The 21010-nt window shown below is 36.7% G+C and overlaps 1 protein-coding gene across 1 annotated transcript in view; it reads right to left on the bottom strand.

Annotated features, from left to right (window-relative positions):
* Positions 1-21010, bottom strand: part of MAN1A1 (mannosidase alpha class 1A member 1) — a 143419-nt gene that overhangs the window by 85170 nt on the left and 37239 nt on the right. The window contains exons 3-4 of the mRNA XM_040059830.1: positions 11621-11736; positions 1446-1526 (exon numbers count right to left, since the gene is read on the bottom strand). Of these exons, the coding sequence (XP_039915764.1) occupies positions 1446-1526; positions 11621-11736 (197 nt within the window). The remainder of the gene's footprint in view (positions 1-1445; positions 1527-11620; positions 11737-21010) is intronic.

Below are 21010 nucleotides of genomic sequence, written 5' to 3'. Positions count from 1 at the left end.
CTTGGCAGACAAACTGCCACACGATGTAAAGGCCCATGAGCATTCATCTGGCAGCTCGTCTGCCAAGAAATATCCTCTGCTTCTGTCAGAACTGGTCAAAGTGTACCAATAGGTTTTGCTAGAAAAGTTCACACCCGTTTCCCAAGTAGATCTCCAGTGAAAAGAGAAGAAACATAATAAAGCAATATTTAGCAAAGATCCAGAAGCCAGTTCCCAAGTACCTCTCAGTTTTTTTTCATTACTGTTAAGTAAGTGACTGCATTTTCCCCTCCCCCCAAAATTACAAGACAATTCAAATAATAAAACTTGTACATTTTAAAACATGAATGTCTTTTCCATACTATCTACACTCAGCAGACGTCCATCTGAAACAAGCAGGTAAGTCTCGTTAAGACATAAAAGTCTTAATGTTCAAAGGAACATTGTCTCCTTATAACTGCTTTGTCAGGTAGATGACCCAATAGTACTTGCTAAAACAAGTTTAACATAATGATAAATTTTAACAAGGAATAATAATGCACAGCCATAGAATTTAAGTGATTTAAAGTACCAGGTTCAAAACAGAGCTCTACCTAGGATTTGGGAAACTTACTTAGGAAAAAAATTTCCTTCCTTGGGTTTGTGGAGTTCCCAACAGTAATTGCTTTGGATTTAATGAACAGTAAGTTCAACTTATGTTTAAAGAGTATTAACTTGTGTAATCCTGTAACAAAATACTACTATAATCCAGAGACAGAAATAAGAATTTAAGATAGTAAGATTAAGAATTTTTCAGCTGCCAAACTAAAACTTGAAAATATTAGAATATGTGTCACTTAAAATGGTACCTGTGATTCTTTTGGCCTTCTCCAAAAATATTGCACAAGGAATTGCATTTAGACAGCTCTAAGATGAAACCGCATCTTCATTCTCTCCAGAAACCATGACAGGTAATAGAGATTAATGGCTTATGAATACTTGAAAGACATTCACATGTATAGGTTTACAGATGCCTTTTCTTTCTGAACGTGTCTTTTCCTTGTGAGTTGAAGCCTGAGCTTCAGGTAGGCAAACAGAAAGTAAGAGTTTAAACGACTTCAAGGCTACACTTGAAACCCATTAGGGAAGCAGGAAGCTGATGCACTAAATCTACCAACACCATAGAGTAGGAACTCCATAATTACACACCCTAGCATGAAGCCTGGTAAGATGCATTGGGTGTGATTCCCACTCAGGAAAAAACCCCAAATATCATTTAACACTTAAATTAACTAATAGCTTTAGGACTTATACAAAGCAGCAGTAATAGAAGCAAGAAGACCCATTGGACTGGCCTCCACTGTACAAGACATTTTCAAAGTTATAAACAATGCATAAATAAAATTATTTAATTTGGATAAATATAATTATTAAACTTAAATTTAATGACTTATCTAGATGATGATATGTCAGATAAACCATCTTACTTCTTCTCCTGAAAGATAGTAAGCTGAAAGTAGTCCACCGACGAAACGAATGTTCACTTCAAATACGGAAATTTCAGCGTTCTGTTGAAATAAACATATATTTATTTCTATAGATGTTTGTTTGGTTTGTTTATACATATACATAAACACATACAGGTTTTAAGGCACAACAGCTGTAAATGGCAAAGCACAGAAGATGTAGGGAAGGCCAACATAAGAATTTAAAGCATTTATTTCTCTTCCTCACTTTGACAAAATATCTTTTCTGTTATCTTCATCTTGCTCAACTTTTCTCTTCTGCTGGGTTATAAGGCTTTCTCTAAATCCACATATCTAAGTACTTATCGCTCCTTGCAGATGATTCAGCATTTGCCCAAAAAATGCTCTTGAATCACATGTCCCACACCTGCCTCCCCATACACCATCTCAGCTGGATCAGTATTGATCAAAATGTTCTATCAAGTGTTTTCCTACTTCAGTCTAAATGCAGCTTACTGCAAAAAAGAAGGTAACATTAGAATGAGTTAACTACATGCTCATGTAAAAATGCAATCATTTTGTGTCCTCACAAGGAACAAGATGATCTTATGCTATTACAGTGACAGCCCTTTCCTAGCTGGTATGGATAAATCTTTTACCAATGATAAAGACTAGGTCCAGCCAGTATCTATCTCAAAACTCAATGCACATTCTTCCTTGCCTTTTGAAATTCAAGCATAAATTACGAATCTGAGTCTCACATGCTTTTGTTCTTTATTAGGGCAATTCCAATTTTACCCCGAAACATAACATTTAAATAACTTGAGACATTCAGTTAAAAAGTTGATCTAGCGAATTCTTAATTTTTGCTTTTTTATGTGATACTACTTTTTCTATTTCTGTATTTCTGCAGAAAACGGTACCCAACAGTGTCCCAAAATTTTGGGCACATTAAAAAGGCGTTTGACTTTCACGGGTTCTGGGTTGCTCTTGCTTCTACCAAGTCACTTTTCCATTTTCTATTTGCCGATGTACACTACAGCTATATTTAATATAAATCAATGCATGGTGGAGCTGATGGATTTTCTTCTGAAAGGCTTGAAGGGTTTTTTCATTCAGCTAGGTTTTGTGCTTTTCCAGTTTAAACATTCACATGTCAGTTCACGTAGGAGGGAAGGAGTTGCCCCATTTTCTAGGGATTTTGAATTGTAGTGAACTGCCTTTACAGAACAAACAAACAAACAAACCAGCACTAGGCTACCTAATAGAAATATTACTTAATGCTTTTCAGTTTCCAAGGTGCTCTGATTAAGAAAAGACACACTGTAGAGTTTGTGAGTTTTTTGTAACTTGTAACGGTACAGGCATCAAAACACACTCTCAGACTTGCTAGTTGGTTTATGTTCAGGAATTTAACTTTTCTCCTCTAAAATGTATTCTGCACTTCCCCCTTTAAAAAGAGGATATAATTTCATTCAGAATTACTCTGATTAATATATAATTAATATAGTATATATGTGTGTGCCCGTATAATTTTTTAATACTTGTGAGCACAATTCAAAGGGGCTGACAAAGTAAAGCCATCCCACACACCTGCTTCTTGAAAAGTCAGACTGGCGTCATGGGTTAAGAATGCAAAATTATATTGCTGTCTTGCAGTGTTCAGAACATAACACTCTTTCAAGTTTGAGTATTCTAGAAATCTGCAGTTTCTCCTCTGTCACTGCTCTCCCCCACTGGTCCTCTCTTATTCTTTCTAAGAGAAATGAAAAAGTTTAATTTCTGCAGCCTATTCTGTTTCCAAAATGTCTTTTTAATCAAAATCTCTTATTTCTCTTTCCAAGTGTTCAGTCATTGTCTCACTGAATGCAACAATAAGGAAAATGGAAACAGGTATTCACCTCAACTTTAACATTCCTGTGCAAGCTTTTTTATTATGCCATGATACATGTTAAACCTGGATAAGTGGGATATAAAGACATTTAAACCCTCTAGAAATCTGAACTAAGTAGATGATGCATCTGCTCGCCTGCTAAGCAGGTTACCTGTGTAGGAACTACAGTACATGTACATTAAATACAGAAGTCTAGCTTCAAATCCAACATATAAGACAGCTAGTAGCAGAGAACTGATTTGACTAAAGAAAGGCTGATCTGACTGAAAGAAGGATGATTAAGTGAGTGAAAGGGGCAGCTTCTCTTCCCTGGAGATTGAGCTAGCTGAAACTCCTATGAATAGAGTGAGAATATGAATATATGAACCTTCTTCAGAAGTTCAGGTTCTTTCCATTTCAATCCTGAGCCTCAGCACATGTCAAGTACCTTTCTTTGATGTGGGAGTTTGAAGGTGTAAAGAGGTAGGTGTCAGATGAGGAAATGAGTTAATCAGATATCCCAGACACTTGTGTTTCCTTTGAGAACTGAATTAAATTACTTTTTGATTTTCAATTGCTTGAAGTAAATTGAGTGGTGTATGACCTGAATATTTTGTCTCCAGAACTTTACATTTTGTCTTTCTGGATATAAATATGACCACTTAACTTACAATACCATTGCTATCTTTCAAGGAGTGCAAAGGCCCTTTAAGGAAGGCTCAGTATGTGTGCACTGACATCTGCTTCTGGAAATCAGTTTCAGACAAGAAGACGACTTGGAAGTAATGCAAATGAAGGTTTTACTGTCAAGCCACAAAGATTACTTACACTGTAATATTGAACATGTTTTGAAGGGGTCATCTTTCAGGACATTTCTTGAAGGCAACAACCATTGCTCTAATGTTATCAGATTCTCAATAGATCACTTGAACCTCTGAACCTTCATTTGAAATACTTACCTCTTACCGAAATCTTTATGCAAACCACTGAAGCAGACAAACACTGAAACAGTCATTTTATTAATGGTAGATTTGAAAGCTGTATGCCTGATACATAGTTACTCTTAAACTCACTGTACCAGGTTAGTAGTATTCTCAGCACGTAAATAACAGCAATTGGCAAAATAAAATTTTACAATATCATGTCAAGAAAACATCTCCACATGGAAAGTTTATGTGAAGAAGTAGTTTGTTAAGAAAAATTAAGTTGTCCTAAAAGTAGAAGATTTATGCTAGACCAACTTTGTCCTTCTTCCTGGTTTGACTTTTAAAATCTTTGTATGATATGACACACTGAAGCTCCCACACCCTGATGATTACCCTCTTGTCATATATTTAATCATGAACATACAGTTTGCACAAATAAGCCTGTAGATTTCTACTCAGCGGTCAAATTCTAAGCAAGAAATACTATTTTTTATTTTGCTCTCAGAATAAGGTGTATATAAATACCTAATGATCCATTTAACAGTACCAAAATATATCAGAAAAACTTTCATCTGAGCTTCCCAAAAATTTTACTTGTAGGGGTGAGAATTATTTTTTATTTTGAATTTAGCCTTGTCCTTCAAACAGTTATTGTATCACTTGCATAGGACATCCGAGAAATGATTGAATTAAATGCCATTATTTCTAATGGAAATTCTGTAAGATGAAGTGACTGTAACATGTATATTTCAAGATGACGAAGATGTTCCCTTTTTAAGGTACCAAGTGTAAAACACAGCTCGGAACAACTGGATCAATATAATTTCCAAATTTATGGTCTTTATATCAGTACCCCAAATAGACTGTGCTGTGTATGAGAATATCTGAAACACCTTTGTTAGTACACATCTGTGCTAACATATAAACATCAGTTTGATCTGGTATTTGCCAGCCTCCCTTTTCTTAAATGATCATGGAAGTCTGCAGATACTTGGAAAAGAGTTATGTGTATTGGGAATAACATGTTTTTGTTTTAATTCCAGGGTTTTTATGTTAATTGCTGAATGCGAGTAATTGGGTCTTTCATCTTATATTTATCCAGTAATTTATCATTCACTATTTGAACCATAAATGGAATAGTCCAAGTACTATACAAGATCCAGGGAAATTTTGACTTCTGATAACTGTACTTGAGAAAAAGTAGAAAACAAAAAGCAACGTATGAATCCAATATGTGGTGCAAGAGCAAAGCTGTGACAAGTTTCATCTGGTTTCATCTGGTTGTCTTGATTAGCTTCTAAAGATGAAATTATTTTGACAAAGACATACAACATCCATTACATGGCTGGCTAGACACATAACACCAAAGTAATGTTAAAATTTCTTTTTACGTAGAAGAGAACCCATAGCTCAGAAACACTCAAGATGTTGGAGAAAATTACAGATATAAGTAGAAAATCTATTATACTACCTCCCCTTAAAGAAAGGGAGAGTGACAATGCCTTAGCAAGGCCCATCCTCAAAAAGCAGCAAATATAACCAAATGGGGAGGGGGCGAAGACTTCAATTAGTTAGCCTGTGTTACTCTGCATTTCTATTTTATTTGCAAATCTATGACAGGGCCAATTTGATCACAGCTGCGTCTCACCACTCCACTTCCCTCACCCTTCCGTAAATTAACACTACAACTGGTAAACTACTGAGGCTTCAAACAGCTGCTATGTTGAATTTAATATTGAAAACATTGTTCAGACAACAAACTACTGTCAACTGGGCTCTCCTGAAGGCCTTTGCCTATTGAACTCCTCCAGCTTTCCAAAAATCAGTATTCATATCCTTCTGGATAATTTCCTTAATGCATCTCATTCCTGATCATCTTCCTCTCCACAATTCACAGACCACGGCCAAAATTATTTCCATCTTTATTTTCTCACAGGAAGTCACCTTTCCTTATAAACACAACATTTGAAACCCAAAAATATTTTATTTATTCAGTGTTAGGTTCCACCTGGCACGCATCAGCAGCACTGGTTACATGTTCTGCCGTTCAAAATTCAACTGGAAAAAATACTGTGTGCTCTTTACACAGATGAATGCTTTCCCCGTAACCAAGCCACCTTAATTTATATTTGATAAAGAGCTTCCTCTTAGTTTTTATAAAGATAACAAAAATAACGCCACAAATCCTAACATATAATTTGTTTCAGACTTCTCTATTGCGAAGATTCCTTCCAAAACTTTCTTTCCTTTGGTTCTCCTGTTCTTGTATCATCAAGAGTGTATAGAACTTCAGTCATCTGCATTTCCATCTATTGCTCCTGTGTACAAGGAATACAGCAACACCCCCCACTCACACATGCCATGGGAAGCAGCCCATATCCTGCAGTTTAACAAGCTGTGCAAGAGAACACCAGGGACCCTATACAGAACAATGCTGAATAATGTATATAATTCTAAACTGAAAAGTGGACACAAAGGGCCCACATTTCCTGGGAAATGAGATGAAGTTGTAATGATTATTGCTATTAAATAATAATATTCCCCTGTTGAAGCACAAAGGTTGGGAACAGCAACGAATCCCAGCATTTTCAAGCAGCCCAGGAGGTACGATAGAGTAATGGATAGTACTACAACACCTCACTTTCAACCATTGTAATTAGACAAGATTTTAATTACTTGCAATTTTGGGGGAAATAGGTTTCATTCATATACCACAAATGAAAGTTACTGCCAGCTTGCTGAAACATTCAGTTCCTGAAGACATGGGAACCAATCTCAGCAACCTTTTTATCGCAAGTGCCAAAGCCTGATGATTGCATAACACGTTACTTAACCTTGCTGAAGTCTCTGCATGGCAAACTGCAAGATCTTCAACAGGCACAAAAATAAAGTGCTACTGAAGGCATTAATGAACTCTAGCAGCAAAAGAACTGCATTTAGTAATGAATTTGCAGGACCTCCTTTTAGCCCATCAAAATAGGTCCTTACACATAATCAAAACAAAATCAAGTCACTTTGAAGTCTGGCATTTAGAATGTACTAATAAATTATGTGGCAAACTAGTAATCAAATAGTCCCACAAACTAAAGAACCATTTTCAACTGCTGGCTTTCTTAAGATTTCTCTCCGGCCCATTATACATTTACTCACACCTCCCGCATGATTTTTTTCTTTTCTATGGCTTTTGTGTTTGTTTGTTTGTTTGTTTCTTTGTTTGTTTGTTTGTTTTGATGGGAGAGCAATACAAATTGTTGTATTAGGAAACTTTCTGCTTTTCTCACTTGAAGAGGAAAAACACAAATAAAGTGCCAAAAAAGTAAAATGTTCCAAGTCAGAACATTAGGTTGTGGATTGTTAAATACAATTACAAGTCAATCCTAATACTTACAGTTTGAGAATAGTAGGATTTAGATTTGTAAATGCTGCTGAAGTTTGAAATAAGCAAACTGAACTCTGGAAGTCTGTTCTGTTACTGACTGACACATCACAGATACAGCTGAGTCAATGATAAATGCTGTAAGCCTTATTTTACAGATGCAAGTAATACTTTCTGTTCTGGGACCTTGGAAAGAGGGTATGCTAGTGTATACATGACAGTAGAGAAAAAAACATAACTTCAAGTTTCTCTACTTTTACTGGTTCTTTTCTAATTCCCAAATAATAGACATATCACTCACAAAACTTCAAGGTTGCATGAAGCTGTGGACAAAACCTCTTTAAAAGATACTCAGATTTGCTGAGCTAAGCACAAAGATGAAACTCAGAAGCAGTAAGTTAGCCTTCAAGCTTCAAAAGTGGCATATAAAATCAGATAGAGTGACTGACCAACCTCTAAACAGCTTTGCTTAAGAGCCTTGATAGGACACAAGACTGAGGGTACCTTCACCTTCTTATTCATTCCCTTCCCTTTATGCAGTTCTTCAGTTCATTAGTATCTGTCTTTGAGAGCAAATAATGAAATGCCCTTCCTACTTTCCCAGTTTCCCCCTTATCCAAACAAGTGCGTGGCTTTCTGCTCCATACCTTGTGCCCATTCTCATCCTGTCTGGCTACACTTCCATCAGACAGACAGACAGTCGGTCAGGGTACGAATTCAAGCCCTATCCCATGTACAATTGGATTGGAAGGAGTTTAGCAGGGCTGAAGAAGAGGGGGCATGACCTCAATGTTATTTGGCTCTTGGACTTCAGAGGCCAATAGCTTTCTCCTCCCCAGTGAGAAGAAGAAGTGGGGTGTTGGTACAGAAACTCTTTCAGAAAGCTCTGTCTGTGTGTGCGCAGCTTCTGAAACAAGTAAGAAAAAATAAGAGCAGAGGAGCAGGCAGTAGTGTGTAGCTGTAGCTAGGAAACAGAAAGGCTCCCTAAAGATCCCATGAAGGTCTGGTTCCCTTTTCCTCCCTCGTAACCTGCTGATCCACAGCCCAGCCCAGATGCAACCTTGGGCTGTGCACTGTTGAAGGGGTGTGTGGGCAGCAGTCTGTGTGGGGAGTCAGACAAAGCCTTGGCTATATTAATTAGAAGAGCAAAGATGAATCCCCCAGAGAGATGAAGTGATTTAACAGAGAACAGTGCACATATCCATGCTGCTACTCAAAGCTAAGACCATGGATTTAGCCACTGCAAATGCCAGCTCCTTCCAAAGGTACAAGTATACCTACATCTCTTACAATATTGACAGAATCAGAAAATGCAAATTAATTCCTGAAGGGATGGCTCAGTTTAGCTGAAACTTCAGCAAGGTTTCAAATAAAAAAAGAAATGTCAGCAGTTGTGACATAAAAAAGCTCCAAGCATTGCAACGTGGATATCTCAGTTATAAAATCAAAGGGCTACCAGCTACATCTGTAATGAAAATACCCTGTGTTATACCCCAAAAGGGAAAGCTTCTAAACATATCCACTGACAAGCTAACTAAAATGCACAAGTTTGCCAAGAAAGGTGCTGCTGATTTAACCAGGATTTTCCTTCAAAATCAAAACCTATTTTTGAAAACGTAAAGAAGAGCAACCCTGACATCTAATTCATTGAACTGTGAGATGGAAATCTAACGCATAAAAAGACGTTGCCATTTCCCATTAAGTCATCTTTATTCCATAAATCCTTTCATGTAGATAGACTAGTGCCTACTTTCCAAAGTGACATTAGGAAACTTTTATGATCAGGTGTTGAGAGTGGTGTGAGTGCTGGCCAAATAGTTTGATGAGTATTTTCTAGAGTTTGAAAAATTTTCCTATATCCAGCTGAATTGACATAGAACATAAGGAGAAAAATTCTGCTATAAAATACAGTCACATCAATTTTTGTAAAGAACATTCTAAAAAAAAAAAAAAGATTTGAAAGACATGGTTCTAAGAATAAATGAAGATAAAAACTTATTCTATTTCTCCATATGCTGATTAAGCGGTCGCTACCCAGGAAATGATCAGAAAAATCAAACGCAAGTTTATATTCCTCAGAAGAAATAACTCTTAGGGATATGTCGGTGTGTCCATTATTCCAAATAAATCACTTTCATGGGACAAAGGTTTCTAAAACAGAAGCAATAGTGTACATAACATTTTTGCAGACTGTGTCATGTAAGGCCTGATACATGATAAATGCTTAAACACAAAAGAGAACTGCTGTTCTTTGAACCATAAGATATAAATACAAAACAGTATTTGAATCTAAAACCTATACTTAAAGTTGAAAACTAAACAAAAGCGCAGGTAGAGTAGCTTCCAACAATCCAGTCAATAAACAAATGGATGTCCATTATTAAATTTGGTGTTGCAGTAATTTATTTTAATTTCCTTGTTCCAGTTTGGGAAAATTCATCTACTCGCTGCTGATGCCAATGTAAAATTCAATTACGTACGATTATCAAGTATTATGAAAATAATTTTGTGAGGTGTCGAACTCCAGGCTGCTATTTACAGGAATATCACTGACAATAGAATCTTAGTGACGCAGGTCAGTGTTATCTGTGAAGTTGCTTTGGTAAATCTGCTTGACTCCTGCATTGAACAACTAACAGAACACAAAGTTTCTGCCATTTTCTTAGCTTATAAACATTATTGAGGAAAAATAGGTGCATTAAAAAGAGGAAATGTAGGCAATACCATCTATAAGTTTCCAGTACCAAATATAGCAAGATTATGTAAACCAAAAGATTTTCATGTTAATAATGTAAATCACTCTACAGCGCTTTACAATGTTCCTACAAGTAGGGCTCAGCTCAACCTTTTTAGTGGAGTTTGTTATTTTCTGTTATCTTATCCGGTTTTTTAAATATCTTGATAATACCAACCTAATAAGACAGGAATTTAGTATTACAAAAACACCTTTAGGGGAAAATAAAATCCCTATGCACGGAATAAAGTTAATATGTCATTTAGGCTTCTGACACTATGCAGGAGCACTGCTTAATATCCTCTATTTACATTATAAATGTAAATAAAAATGCATACTAAATTACTGCTTATATAAACTATGTAATATCCACTCTTATTAACTCCTTCTTAAAAGGATAATTAATTCTCAAGCATGGAAGAGAACCTGATTAAACCTGAATTTTGCATAACTTATTAGAAAGATTACTTTGTTTTCAGAAAGTGTTTCTAACATTGAGCACGTCAACTACGAGAGATTTTAAGTGCTCAGTGTACTATGCTTATTTTATTACACTGATCAGAGGTGCTTCATCAGCTCTCTGTACCCAACAATAAATCCTCTGGCCCAATTAAAAAAAGAAAAATAAAGAATAGAAACCGAAAAATCCAAACAACCCAACCCAAGTCTTCTCAATTTAATTGAAGAGGTTCCTGCTTGTTCAAGGCCTTCCTAGAATAAAAGCCTCAATAATGAACTTTGCCCTCAGCTGCATATTTGCCACTTAATAGGGTGATTTGTACATGCAGCTGTGAAGACCTGATGCCTCCTAAGACTAAAGCAGTTCAGTTGTGCCAATAGCTCAACCTAACACATGATAGTCTACTGGAGTAGACAAAGGAAACTAAGTAGTATGTATGACGTACCTTTCTCTAAACAGAAGCAAAATCTGTGGAAGATTTCACAAAGGGAAAATGTAAAAGGTTTACATAATGAAAAAATTAATGTTTGAAGGGTCCCAATTCTTCTATTCAGTAAAGCTGAAAAGGCTGGTTTTTACCTTAAAATGACAAAATACTCCATTTCCTTTTTCCTTCCTTCAGTCCAGCTCATTGCCTTCCATCTACCTAAATCTCTCTGATTGAAAAAGAGCATATAAGCAGAGCAGTAAATTTCCTACTTCCAGTTTCCTGCCTTTTTTTAACTATCTTTAGCCTTGCATCATGCTTGTAGTACTAGAACCCAGTCCTCAGCTGAACCCCTAGAGTCTAAACAGAGCATTAAATGTTAATCAGCAACACTCCTTACCACATTGAAATCCAAGTTTTTTTCAACCCACTCCTTGGCTTCCTTGAACTCTTCCTTCATTTCCATGATGTATAGTGTATCAAGGGCATCCACGATTGTTGCTCCTTGTATGTTACCTGAAATACATGAAGAGCCAGTGATTAACTTTCCAACAGAAGACTTTTCAGTTAGATCTAATTAATTTAAATTAATTCTAATTTCAAAATCCAATTTCAATTAATTCAATTAAAAACTGGGTGCATAAGCGTTCAAGTGGTAACTATTAATTCACAGCCCTTGCTTTGATTCCCATGCCACAACACAGCATCATAATATTTAAGTATTTCTTCCACTAATGAACTTTTGAAGAGCTGTTCTAATGCACTGTATTTTCCAACGTAATTTTGCATTTTCAACCACTGATAGAACAGTTCACCGTAAAATGACATAAAACCCAATAAATCTCGGTAATTGGGAAATTCCTCGTTTTTCCAGTTTGGAATGAAAACTATCAGTTGCTTTTTTGTTTTTATACTCAATAATATAAATAAAGCTTTAAGAAGCTGGTGAGTACTGATCCCATCTCAGATCAACAATTGTGTTGAAAACAATTTTTCTGATACTGTGCAGCACCGTGTAACCTGCACAAGATAGCACTGGGGGAGGGAAAGGCAAACTTGCACACATGGATTTGTCATCTCAGGAGGGGCTGCAAGGCACTGGTTTTCAGAGCAAGCAGTAGTGGTCTGCAAAAGTGGCACCCTTCTCACCTCTTCTGTTAAAGAGAGAGGTGAGAGCTAGCCTTGACCTAACACTGCAAGATGAAATACCATCAGTATGTTGGCTTTGGAATGGATTAAATGCTCATCATCCCATACTGAAAGGTTAATGCAGATGGTGAGGTTCAAGAAAACAGTCACTCAGAATACTTTCCCATGCTTACTTCAAATTTACCTCGACCTTTTCAAAACACCATTTTTTGTCTAGGAGGAGTTCCAACTCATATTTATGGGATAATGTCAAAAATTCAATCTTGACCACTCTATTAAAATTTATATTTCCTAACTTGGCTCCCACAGTTTTCATAATGAATGGAAAACCACTGTTATACTTTAGAGAAGACTCTGATACAGAAGTAAACATTTAGAATTACAAAATAATTTAGGTTGCAATCAACAGAGAAAGTCATTAGGTCCAATCCCTGTCTCCCTCAGCAGGGCTAATGAGTCAGGTGAATAGCTGACTACTCATTCCGGAATTGATTGTACCAGGGGAATAAAGAGATAGTAGCTACAGCTAATTAGGGAACTTGCGTATCATCTTGTCTCTGAAATACCTGATGAAAAAGTATACTTAATTTTATAAACTTATCAAATATCAGAATTCAATTTTTCATATTTAAGACAGAAAGCTACTATTTCAGTCCATTCTGGTGTTCAGTGCCATCATGGGTTTCTGCTTCCACATGAAATAGAGGTGATTGGAGCACTCTATATAGCACGATGGACATCACTTTCTTAAATTGGGCTTCCAGGTAGAAAATAATTTTCCATTTCCACCATATTAAACAAAAAATATTTGAGGTTATTACAACAGTTATTTGGTATATTTAACAGAATCAGATATTTTCTCTATTTTAGCAGCTGCTTATACCACCCATTTTTGGAATGTCACTTTCCTACTCTGAAGGAAGTATTCTCTACATTTTCCCCCAGACATTCCACTAATAAAACTGCAGCATACTTTGGTAAGAACAACATAATATCCTCCAAGAGCTTATTTGGAACTTGGCTGCCCTTCTCTAATATTAAAGGAAAAATATTCCTTTAAACTTGGCTAAGCAATTTATATTTTTCCTGAGCTTATGAGAAAGTGAGAGTGGAAAACTGCTGGAGGACATCTGCTCAAGAACACTACTGCAAAAGCTCTGGAGATGTCTGGTAACTCCATACAACAAAAGCAGTTCCTAGTGAACCTTTACAACTGAACTCTACTTACAGAAAAATCATCTATAACTTGATTTGCTTCAGTGGATTGTGATAGGCTCACTATGCAAAGACATTCTTTGTGATAATCCTCTTGTAATACAACTAACACCACCACTAAACAGTTGAGCTTTCAATTTTAAGGATTAGTACTTGAGCTGCAACCCACTACTAAGTCAGAAGGAAAAGAGGAGAAAATAAGGAGAAAACTTATTGAAAAATCACCCTTGGAGTCACCTACTTATTATGATTTTTTTTTCTCTGAATCTGGCCTACATGGTCTGCTTAGTGCACAGACAGGAAAAAATGCTAGAATCTCAAGCAGATCATACTTTATTTCAAATAACTTCTGCTATTATTCTGAAGGCTCCAGAAAATGGAATAAAACAATTAATGTGACAATTAGTCAAGTTTGTCTCAAACAGCTGTACTTCCGAGTTCTTGATAAAAGACAAAAGAACAGAGAAAGTCAGTTTAGAGGCCAGAATTATGACTTGTGAACAACTGCAGTTTATGCCAAGTCAGCCAACAGGGTAACTTAAATTTGAGAGTAGTACGGAAATTGTGATGCTGAACAGCTCATTAATAACCAGTCAGACAAACCAGTGATGGGGGTGGGGGTAGGAGGGCAAAGAAATGAAATGAACAATTCTTATTATGGGATAAGACCAAATATTTCCCAAGCCTATATAAGCTATGCTTTTCAAAGCACAGCACATAAATTATTAAATACAGTTATCACTGTCGTTCGTTCCTACACAACATTCCCAAGGAATTACACAGCAGTCATGGTCTATAAGAAGCAAAGATTATTGCTAGGCAATTATAGTACACACTCATGACACAGAATATTTGGACAAGAGGACTGTTTCCCTATACACCTACAGTACTTTTATAAATTTGACTAACAGTGGGCACTGTGTTATGCCAGCAAAGGTGCAGTCACCATGGTAGAGTTTCATAGTTGCCATAGGCAGGAAGAAGATATCACAAACAATACTTGGATAAAATTCACAGACCTCAGGCAAATACAGATATATTTTGCAGATAATAATAAAAAAAAAGGTGTATATATATACAGAAGGTAGAGAAAATGGACTTGAAACTCATAAAACATAAGCTCAATTTAGATGAAAAAAGAAATAACCAGATAGGTACAAGCCTACCAAAATGAAGAATTATTAGTTTCTACCAAAACCATCAGACCAAGTACTCATATATGCTCCATGTTGCTTCTGTTGTTAACCCTTCACTTTTATCTCTCCTCTTTACTAATAGCATCATTTACCCCAAGGGATTAATAGAGAACAAATAAAATAACCTCCTATTAACTGAAAAGAATGCAAAAGAAATCAATCAACATGACATTTCCAGTAGACTATCGAGAAACATCTATAAAACTTCCTTTCCAGTTTAACATTTAAAATCTTAAGCAATGACGCGGAAGAAAACAAAAAAAAGAACATATTGCTAACAAGATTTGTGGACTGTTAACCACAATGGCTTATTACCCAGCATTTCAGAATAGTATGATGTAAAGCACAGGTAGCCTTTATCTCCTCTGGGTAATGCACAGTCAGCCCATTTAAACTACATGCCTTTTAATATCTAACAGTGCCAGTGTATGTGCATGAAAATTAAAAAAAAAGAAGAGATTACATTAGAGAATGGAGCAGCATCTCGGGACTGGGCAGAAAGAGCAGATTAGGAAGAGTGATCAGAGGATGAATAACTTTGTATGAGTTTCCACTGCAGGGAGAACTGCTCTGGATGTGAATGACAACCTTATTAGCACAGCTCTGTGCCGGAGCTTATATGGCCATATGGTTTAAGAACCACAACTGGCTTATGGCCAAGCCCTTTGGAGGGTGTGCCAAAAAAAATTCTCACTTGTCTAGCCCAGGCTTTTAAATATGGCCAGAAGAGTCCAAAATACTCAGAGTCTGAATACTTCAGAAGCAGTGCATGCTGGTGCACTTAATAGTTCACAATTTCCTCCCATCCCTTGCACACCAAGCCTGGCATTAGAGAATACATATAGGTTCAACTAAAGTAACGTTTTGATTTGAGCTGTAGGTTTCTTGGAGCATTGCAAAAGCTGACTCATATCTTACAACAGTGTTTTCCTTTATTTAAAGTTCACTGAAAAGGTTCCTATCCAATATCATTAGCAATTTTAAGTGTCAAGAGTGATTAATTATTAAAGTGTGCTATGCCAAAACATGAAACTCTTTGACTCAAGTACTGGCAAACCCTCAGAAATATTAACACTTTTAATTTCAGTGACTATTAGCACCTGGTAAGAGTGGGGAAAGAAAAATTCATTCAATTTTTAACAATTCTAGCTTTTCATATGTGTAACATGAAACCATATAGTGGTATTTCTAGAACTCTCTTCTAACTCTCCAGTACTTTATATATCTGTGCATTTTAGAGCCAGCTCTGGTCTTTGAATTTGATAAAGCTCAAATAATTTTTACTTCATTGCTTATCTCTGTGCTTCCTGCAGAAGCCATTGGAATCCACCACACTTCTGGCACGGTGCAGCTCAGCTACATGTTTTGTTGTGAACCACCTTCTTTTGTTTGAACACGTTGCCTAGTAATTTGCTGTTTCCACCCCTTCCTTGCAAAGGATATCGCTCCCCACAAGGAACAATAAATCCTTGTTCATCCCATCTATGCCACTTTTTATGGACCTCCACGTATTGTTCCGGAAAGCTGTCAAGCTTTACTACTTATTATGGGCTCAAGTCTGCCCATTCTGTGTATTAACTCAGAATTATATCTCCCGTTTCACTAAGTGCCAGTTTAAATTAGGAACATTTTCTATTTCTGAGTGCAATTATCGCCTATTGGGAAATCCTGCTGGGTTTGTGGAACTGTTTGCAGTTTGCCATTGTCAAAGCTACCCCAAGTAACTTATTTGCACTGCCAAATTTCACTCTGTCAATGTTGGGATGAGTAATTTGAGAATGTGGCCTCAGTAGCAATGGATTGTGCTTCCTGTGAGAGGCCAGTAATAAGCCTGAAAAATGTTTTTTGGAAATCTAAAAAGACAATACACTTGTCTTTGTTGTACAACATGACCTCTCAAAAATGCTGTGTTGAGTAATTCATCCACATACCTGCTAATGTTATTCTTTACACAAGTAAATTTAGATGAGATAAATCTCAGGCTTACTTCCAAAATTAAAACCACAAAACCAAACCACAAAATTTCAAGGAATATAGCAGGAACAGTGAAGACAAACGAGACTGAGGGGGGGGAAGATTTTGAATCCTTTCAATTTAAATTAATATACTGTTTAAACACATGCACAATTAAGTGCCTAGGCTATATTAATAAACTTAGAGTTTGAACAGACACATTGCTATGCACTGCCAAGACAGTTTTGGATATAAATTTTGGCAGGCTTTAAAATTATTCATGTTCCTCAACACTCCATAAAAGAAACAAGAGAAAACAGCTCAAAGTGGGAGGAGCAGGATCTTACTAAATTATAGTACTTTGGGGTTTGCAGATTGTGAGTATTTATTAAATGCCTCCCTTCTGCCTCCAGAAAAGGTCCGTTTTCCTTTTTTGCAGATTAATTATACTATGCCCACAAGTTACAATATCAAACTGGCAATACTCTACATGAAACACAGCTTCAGATAATTAAAAAAGCCCTTTAGTTACAGTCACTTAAGTGCAGAAAACCCTTCTAGAAAGCGTTCTCTGCCAGTGCAGCAACACTCATTAGTTTTAAAATTAGTTCAGAAGGCTTCGAGAGGAATACCTCCTAGTTTGAGGGGTTAGTGGTGGAGTGCTATTAAAAACAAAAGGCGAAGTTATGATTTTGCCACTTTCACAATAGGAAGGTAGATAAATTAATCTCTGCTTTAGGTAACATTTTTAACGGTAACCTGAAACACAAAGGTTAAAGTATTAAAAACTAACAGCACTTACTCAGGGCCTACTTTCTACTAGGAATAGTCAGAGAAGAATTAGTACTCACGGAAGAAGTCATACCAGGAGATATCCCGTTTTGCTAATGGACAGATATGGCGCAAACAGATGCTGAGCTATTCCAATTTATTTGATTAATCTAGAAACAGCTGTACACTTCACAGAATCAAACCAATAAGAATATTTCTGTCTTTTCAAATAGTTGCTACAACATGGTAAAATCGAACGTGGCAAATACAAAGACAATAAAAGCATTGCACGGATGTGCCGAAAAGGCATTGCCAACAGTCAGAGGCACGTTATGTGGCACTGGCTTCAGGGAGAAATGTTTCAGTTCACATATGTTTCAGTGTTGCTCTGAGAGTATATTAGCTTTGGTGTGCACATGTGAGAGGAAGCAACTTCTGCTGATAACATGAATATATCTACAGTCTGCCAGTCTAAAGATTTTCTCAACTTATCACATACATCCTTCCACACACACTCCCTGCAGAATACCAGCAAGATCAAGGCAGTTCCTTGACTTCACAAGTTCTTTTCATGGCCTGAGTTTAGGACCAACAAAAAGTAATTTCCAGGTTCAGCAAGAAGACTTCAGCTACAGAATAGCTCTACTACTAGTAATTTGTACAAGGTGCTAAAGCAGGGTTCTTTTCTTTCCACCAAAATTAGAACCAGATGGCCCTACCCTTTCTCCCATCAACACTCCACTTGCCATTTTCCTCTTCTCCTAGCCTAGGTATAGCGTCTGTATTTCATGATGATATCTCCTAAGCCACCTCTCAAATGCCATCTTATTTTTGTCCTTCTGAGAAACACAGCATGACAGTTATGACTTGCCTTCAAGACACAACAGTCATTATAATCTACCTGAAAAATGGAGATAGAAAGGAACCATGCATTTATACTTTCAAAAATAAGCTTGGAAGCAGTATCATTTGAAAACAATTCTCACCTTCTGTGTCAAGAGGGCTGTACTGTAACTTATACAACATAAAGCACCACACAGCACTGGACTCTGCTGTTCCTCACAGTGAGATACTAAAAGTCTTTATCCCACTCCCAGTATATGCAAAGCAATGTAAATGAAGCAATTAATTCAAAGGAGGAGAAGTGTTTAAATTAAACAGTGCCTAATGAAATGTGCTGAATGTTACTGATATTCAGACAATTTGAAACTTCTATTTTTAAAACAATTGAGATCTGGCAGCAAGAAGAAAAGATGGTCTTGGCAAATTTGAGATAGTTATGATGGATGACAGAGAATTGAAGGTCTTGATTTCTGAAGGTTGGGAGGAAATTCACAGGACACAGAACTGAAGGTAACCTCCACTAACACAATTCAGAATTACCTTAAATTAGTCAACCATTGTCAGGGGCTCCTTTTGCAGGAGTTTAAATTCCCCAGCATTCAGGTGGCTTTAGAGTCTTTTTTGCCCTCTGCAAAGCTCTGTGCCAAACCGAAGGAAGAGACGGAGTCTTCAGGTTTAGATTTTTCAAGGTTGCATACTTCGTTTATTAGTTCTTATCTTACAATTTTCTCAGTCCAACAAGATGTTTGCCATGGCTTGGACTTCTCACATCTGCCCCCAAGCTGGGTTGTCCTTATCTTTTCTACTAATTGCTACGTATTTCTTATTTACTATTTCTCGCCAATGCCTATCACTATTACTAAAAAGGTCATCTTTACTCTGACCCAATCCTCACTAACTACTTTGTGCCAACGTCACTGCAGAAATGGAGTGAGGGAACAAGAAGGAAGAAGAAGGAGACAACGCCCTAAATTCTCCATCTTGCCCCATTCACTTCAATGCCAAAAATCCCAAACCCACTGTTTTTTCACCCTGTGATATACTAAACTACTATTTTTCACACTCTTGTGGCCTGCAATGCTTCCTGCAGTGCAAGAAGCCTCTCCCATGGACTGAAATCAAATCCAGTGTCTCTCTGAGCTCTGGGCTGGGGTCCCAGACCCCCCTGCCCAGGTCCCTGACCCTCCAGGGCAACCAAATGAATGCCCTGGACTCCAACAAACCATTTGCAATTTCAGAGAAAATTTTCAAAATGAGGAACAAGGAAGATAAGGATACTTGCTTGTCCTTTTGTGAAGGACAGAAACCCAGCACAAAAACAGATCACCCTTTTATTGTTTTATGGAAAAGGTGGCATGTGTTGAATTCAAACATGAAGGTAAAGATCGGATCTAAACATCTGAGGACACTTAAAGACACAAGGTTTTGTTTGTAAAGAACAAAAGGCAATTATGGATTCAGGCAAGGGTAACTATGAGGCAGACCTTGCAGATATGCTGCTCTTTGGTATTCTGTAAAGCAATTCAGCAGAAAGAGACCAAATGTTTATTTTGATTTGCACCAAGATCAATAAGATTGAAGATGTTTCTAAGGAAAAGTCAGCAATGAGATCTTATACCAGATGACCATGATGAGAAACTGATCTGCATTTAGACTGACTCTGGCTCTTACTCCTCTAAATACAGTTTCATTTTTCAATTCAACACTTGCCCTGCTTCGCAGAGAATTGTGCTTGAAGTGACTTAAACTTATGCAAGATCCACAGAACTCCCACTGAAGAATTTCACAAGTCAATACATCTACAGCTTTTTGTGTGAATCCATTAAAATATTATTATTAACTCAAATCTCAGCAATTTTAATACCACTTCTGATTTCAAATGAAACAACATTAAGCATTTTAATTTTGGGGAAATTTTATGCCATTTTATTGTACTGCAAGAAAACAGAATTCCATTAAATAGTTCCTCATTAAATTGCACAACTATCATTCCCCTGAAGACAATAAATAATTTTAATTTTTAGAGAAGAGAAGGAAACAGAAACATGATGACTCAACCTTGACGTTAATGCAAACTACTCTGGTTTCAAGCACTCAAAAAGAAGTCCAATAACTAACTAGATAATAATTACTTATTAACATTTTTGATGTTACCTTGGGCTAGCCAAGCAGTGCAGCAAGATCAATGTAGATGTTGTATTTTCCAACTTATTTTTGTAATCACAACTTCTGTCTCTAAGCAACCTACAAATATAGTTGGGGATTTGATAACTGCTCTATTTAGGCTGTTATAGGAAATGTTTCCACTTCAAACTATCTTTTGCAAACATTCAACAAAGTAAGATCCTGTTAAAATCAAAATAATGTATTGATTTTGTCTCAGCTATAGAAATTAGTAATTTTTTCAGCTTTCTGTTTGGAAAACAGGCTATTTGAATAGAAAAATTGCTGTCAAACAGTTTAATTCTTCATTTTTTCTGTAAAATTGAAGATAATGACAGTTCATAGGACAGTTTGTTTATGCTTCCTCAGAATGCTGTCTCTCTTCAGCTACTCTTTATCCAGCCACAAGTCCCACTTGGACACGGAGGAAGCCTTGCCCCATTACACTGGATTTCTACAGTGTGCCTCTCCTACTAGAACTTTTCAGTCCCATATTTGTT

This window comes from Hirundo rustica, chromosome 3 (genome assembly GCF_015227805.2).
Source record: "Hirundo rustica isolate bHirRus1 chromosome 3, bHirRus1.pri.v3, whole genome shotgun sequence".
NCBI lineage: Eukaryota > Metazoa > Chordata > Aves > Passeriformes > Hirundinidae > Hirundo > Hirundo rustica.
This window is presented reverse-complemented; position numbering and strand designations above follow the sequence as displayed.